The sequence below is a fragment of the Corylus avellana genome, chromosome 8, assembly GCF_965113065.1.
Source record: "Corylus avellana chromosome 8, dhCorAvel1.hap1.2, whole genome shotgun sequence".
In the NCBI taxonomy this organism is placed as follows: Eukaryota; Viridiplantae; Streptophyta; class Magnoliopsida; order Fagales; family Betulaceae; genus Corylus; species Corylus avellana.
Genome location: NC_142497.1, coordinates 9,749,709 through 9,755,140, shown reverse-complemented (window position 1 = coordinate 9,755,140; position 5,432 = coordinate 9,749,709). Strand labels below are relative to the sequence as shown.

The 5,432-nt window shown below is 39.0% G+C and overlaps 1 protein-coding gene across 1 annotated transcript; it reads left to right on the top strand.

The window, feature by feature from the left end:
* Window positions 1–1,941: 1,941 nt before the first annotated feature.
* On the top strand, window positions 1,942–5,059 carry LOC132163488 (protein ETHYLENE INSENSITIVE 3). The gene is made up of 2 exons (XM_059573792.2): window positions 1,942–2,188; window positions 2,941–5,059. The coding sequence occupies exon 2, from the start codon at window positions 3,014–3,016 to the stop codon at window positions 4,862–4,864; it is 1,851 nt and encodes a 616-aa protein (XP_059429775.1). The 5' UTR covers window positions 1,942–2,188; window positions 2,941–3,013; the 3' UTR covers window positions 4,865–5,059.
* Window positions 5,060–5,432: the final 373 nt, after the last annotated feature.

The window sequence follows — 5,432 nt, the reverse complement described above, 5'->3', positions numbered from 1 at the left end:
CACAGGCCACAGCTGAGGGGGAGGGGTTTCTCCCCCTCCCCCCCCTCTCTTTCCCCCTCTCTTTCCTTGATCTGTTCCCCCCTCCCTTCCCCATTTTCCTTCCCCCCCTCTCTTTCCCGATCTGTGTTTCTTTTCTTTTTTGTGTTTGTTTTTGGATTTCGCTTTCTTTTCCCTGTTGTTGTTCTTTGTTTGCTTGTTTATTTTTTCTTGCTAGATGTTTGTTTGGGCACACTTTGTGGGTGCCGCTCATGGGGGATTCACTCAAACTTCCCCCCAATTTCTTTGAGTGCGCCGCCGATCTCCTCCGCGCCAGCTTTGCCGTTTACTATCTTCTAATGGGTCTTTTCACGCGTCCCCACCGCGATGTGCTTCCAACGCCATCTACGCATCGGTTTCCGGCAAGCACGCGATCGGCTTTTCTTCCGGCTGTTGTCATCCGCTTACTGTGCTCCTATTTTTAAATTTTTAGTTGTATTGCTTTGATTTTCCCTGTATTTTTCTTGTATTTCTTGCTGCTTGTAATAAGGTCATGTCCTCTTTCTTGATCTCCTCACTTATTATTTTGATCCAGACCCCTGGGGTTGTGGATGTGAACGATATCTTAGCTTTCGGGTTCAGGAGGATGTGTGTCGGCATGGGGTCCTTTTGATCTCAGGGTCGAGGAATAAGAGCTACTATGCATTAGTTTGTGTCTGTCTAGCGCAGATCTGTTATTCCAACTGAAGATTAGTTATAGGTTAGCGGATGTTTGGCGTCTTTGATGTGTAATCTTTTAGTTACGATTTTGATCTTTTAGCTTCGGCTATGATCTTTCAGAACGTTATGTTCTGTGATTGTAAGAGTTTTAATGCTCTTGATTCCTCTATTAATGAGATAAGAATGATTTTCCTTCAAAAAAAAAAAAAAAATTAACATACAGTATTTTCTGCAATTAATTTTTATCAAATTGTACGTTCATTTATGATGCAAAATTGAATTAATTTAAAGACAGATTTTTTTTTAAAAAAAAAAATTTTAAAAGTGACATGCTTTTTTAGTAAAAAAAAAGTGTTTTTCACTTACTAAAGACTTGTTTGGGATTGCGTTTGAAATGACTAAAAGTGCTTTAACACTCAAAAGTCCGTTTGAAGAAAAAAGTACTTGTTTGGTAAAAAAATTAAAAGTGCTTTTAAATGTCCAAAAAGCCTAAAAAAATAAAAAAAAAAATAAAAAAAAATAAAAAAAAAACACTTTTAGTAAAAGCTTAAAAATGAAGTTTTTGCCCAAAAGCTTTTTTAACTTAAAAACTCTACTTTTCAAACATAATTTCAAACAAGCTCTAAGAATACATGAAACTTTTAGAGATTATTTGTAAAAAAATTTTGTCCTTTATTTAATACAGTCACATGTATATCAGTATATGTTCCTTTAATAACTAAATTAAGGACACAAAAAAGATTTAGCGCCATTGTAAACAACGACACTAGGTGATTAAATGCATTGCCACCGTGAGCGGGAACATTATCTCCCTCCATTTCTATGAATTATTTTATGGTTTATATTCAATTTATATATGCTGCTTATATTGTCATGCCATTTAAAACTTTTAGATAATGTCGTTAAAAAATGTAAATTCTGACATGCGCCCAGAAACGGTTATTCTCTATTTCACTTTAAAGGAAAATAATTTTATTTTTGTAGACATTTAATGGTATATATAATGTCTATGTTGGCAAATTATTTAAAATTTTTAAATGATTTGAATGATAAATAATATAAATTCTAATCCAACGGCTGAAGCAAGGGTGGATAATCTTAAAAATGGTGCACCAGAAGTTCCTTTAGCATAGCTCGAAGGGTCACCATGCCCAAGTAAACACTCCTGAAACGGTGTCACTTATCCCGAGGTGGGGATGGGATTAACCTGACCACCGTGCAATTATATATCCATTTCCTCATATTTGGGTTTACCCAGCACTTTCACATCCACCAAGGAAGCCCCTACTGGCCCACCCATATCCCCCACCTCCATTATATTCAGCTATTCCTATATTCCCGCACGAGGATATTGCTCTCTCCCTCTCTCTCTCTCTCTCTCTCCGTGTGTGGGTTTGTGAAAGCTGAAAGCTTTATGTTCTAAGATTTGACTCTGGAGCTACCGGAAGAAAAGAGCAGCAACACCCAGAAGACCAATCTCCAGTTTTTCCAGGTATTCTTGTTGGGTTGATTTGATGCTATTGTTTTTGTTTCTTCTTTTTGTTTGTGCTAACTCTTTGATCTGTTTTTTTTTTTTTTTTGGGGGGGGGTCTTTGGGTTTTTGTGTTCTTGCTGTAGTTTGGTTTTTGCTTGTACCCAGTTGATCTGTGAAGCTAGAAATCGTTTCTGTTCATTATCTAAGTTGTTTACTTAATGAAGTAGTTTTGTTTTCTTACTGATTCTTCTGGGTATGCTCCTTTTGGATTTGTCTGAGATACTTTTGTTTTCTTTTTAGATCTAAGCTGCTTGACATTAGTTGACTTTGCTTATCTTGTTTTTATTGGTTATTTTGATTATTTTTTCACAAGAAATGGAAACTTTCTCACCAATTTTCCAGCATAATTGGTGGGATTTTTTTTTTAATGGAATCCAGCCCGTCTGTCTTTTCGTCTAGCTACCCTATAGCTGTCAAAGGGTGAGATCTGACCATCCAGTAGATGATGGGTCTGATGATAATACCTGATACTTATTTATTTTATATATATATATATATATATATATATATATATATATATATTTGAAAATATGAGTACATCTGCTGCTTGTGATTCTCTTATGATCCGTGTACTTTTTCTAAACCTTAATTTTTACTGACAGAACATAGTTTCTAGGGGATTGTGCAAAATTTCCTGTTTATGAATAATATTGTTTGATGATTAGATGTGTTCATTTCATTTCAATTGTTTAATTTGCTTGACTTAACAGGTGTAAAGGTGGTTGGAGTTATATCAGTTTCTAGTGCTAATTACAGCAAGTAATAGGAGTAGAGGGTAAAAAGATGATGATGTTGGAGGAGATGGGTGGGCTTTGTTGTGACATGGACTTCATATCTGCCGCCCCTCTTGGGGAAGGAGGAGATCCGGCAACTGATCAAGCAGAAGCCACAGTGGAGGATGATTATAGTGATGAGGAGATAGATGTAGATGAGCTTGAGAAGAGGATGTGGAGGGACAAAATACGTCTGAAACGGCTGAAAGAACAGAGTAAAGGCAAGGAAGGAATTGATATGGCAAAGCAGAGACAGTCCCAAGAGCAGGCAAGGAGGAAGAAGATGTCGAGGGCACAAGATGGAATCTTGAAATACATGTTGAAGATGATGGAAGTTTGTAAAGCCCAAGGTTTTGTTTATGGGATTATTCCAGAAAAGGGAAAACCGGTGACCGGGGCATCTGACAATCTTCGTGAGTGGTGGAAGGATAAAGTCAGATTTGATCGTAATGGTCCAGCTGCCATAGCCAAGTACCAAGCTGACAATGCTATCCCGGGCAAGAATGATGGTTGCAATTCAATCGGTCCAACCCCTCACACATTGCAGGAGCTTCAAGACACTACTCTTGGTTCCCTCTTGTCTGCACTTATGCAGCATTGCGACCCCCCTCAGAGGCGGTTTCCATTAGAGAAAGGTGTTCCCCCACCATGGTGGCCTAGTGGAAATGAGGAATGGTGGCCTCAACTTGGTTTGCCAAAGGATCATCAAGCCCCTCCTCCTTACAAGAAGCCTCATGACTTGAAGAAGGCTTGGAAGGTTGGTGTTCTCACCGCAGTTATTAAGCACATGTCCCCTGATATTGCCAAGATTCGCAAGCTTGTTAGGCAGTCTAAGTGCTTGCAGGATAAGATGACAGCCAAGGAAAGTGCCACCTGGCTTGCCATCATCAACCAGGAGGAGTCCTTGGCCCGGGAGCTTTACCCGGATTCATGTCCTCCCTTATCTTCTGGTTGTGGAACTGGGTCTTTGGTCATCAATGATTGCAGTGAATATGATGTTGATGGGGCTGACGCTGATGATGAGCCAAACTTTGATGTTCAGGAGCAAAAACCTGATAATCTTAATAATTTGTCCAGAATGAGGGAAAGGCGCCTGTCACTTCCACAACCACCCTATCCTGTCAAGGGAGAAATTCTCACCAATTTAGATTTCATTCGGAAGAGGAAGCCGTCCACCGATTTAAACATGATAATGGATCACAAAGTCTACACATGTGAGTTTCTTCAGTGTCATCACAGTGAAATCCATCTGGGTTTTTGCGACAGGGCTTCTAGGGACAATCATCAATTGATTTGTCCATATAGAACTACTACTACTTGTTCTTCAGATTTTGGGGGATCAAATTTTCATGTTAACGAGGTTAAACCACTCATCTTCCCACAATCTTTTGTTCAACCAAAGCCTGCAGCTACTGCTCCGTCTGTAAACTCTGCGGCCCCACCACCACCTTCCTTCGACTTATCGGGGCTTGGTGTTCCTGAAGATGGCCAGAAAATGATCAGTGACCTCATGTCGATCTACGATACCAACATCCAAGGCAACAAGAACCTTAATCCCAACAACAATGCAGTGACAGTGACAGATAATCTACATGTTCAAGGGGTTGCAATGCAAGGAAATTTGTTTGAAGAATCCCACATTCAGAATGATCATCATCACATGTTCCCGCGTGAGGAAAGTCAATTTGACCGCTTCAAGGCTTCAAATTCCCCGTTTGAGACCAACCATAATAACAACAATCTGCAAATGGTGTTCGGGTCTCCATTTGATTTTGGCTTTGACTATAAAGAGGATCATCTTCAAGGACTGGCAATGGATACACTGTCCAAGCAGCCGGATATTTCAATATGGTACCAGTGAAATATGGTCTTTTTCTTGTATGCCTCCAGAGGAAGCAGCAGCAGCATCAGGTGAAACCTTCCTTGGCTGCTGGAACTGTTGTTGTTGTTGTAATGTAGCAATGTAGTTCTAGAATTTTTAACATTAGCTTGCCTCTAATGGCCCAATAAAGAAATGGATAGGGTTCCCATAGACTACCCAACCCTGTTAATGATATGTATGTTTGTCATATAAATAAGTTAGGTTTTTTTTTTTTTTTTTCCCTTTCTTTTGCTGTCCTGTCTTGATTTCAATTCAACCAGAATCATGTTTGAGAAATCTTGGTTGGTTCGATTAAACCTTTTACAAGGTGTTTTTGCTTTTGTTTCTGAAAAAAGAAAGTAATTTTGAGTGTTTTATGTTTGAAACCGTTAATGCTTTCAAGTTTCTTTTTCAAAAAGCATTATCAAACGAGATTGTATTTTCCCTAAATTGTCCATTTCGAGTCGAGTCGGTTTGACTCGCTTAGGGCTTGTTTGGAAAAAAAACTTGTCATTTACACCCTTAGGGTCCATTTGTTGGTTGGAATAGAATGGATGGTTTGTCGGAT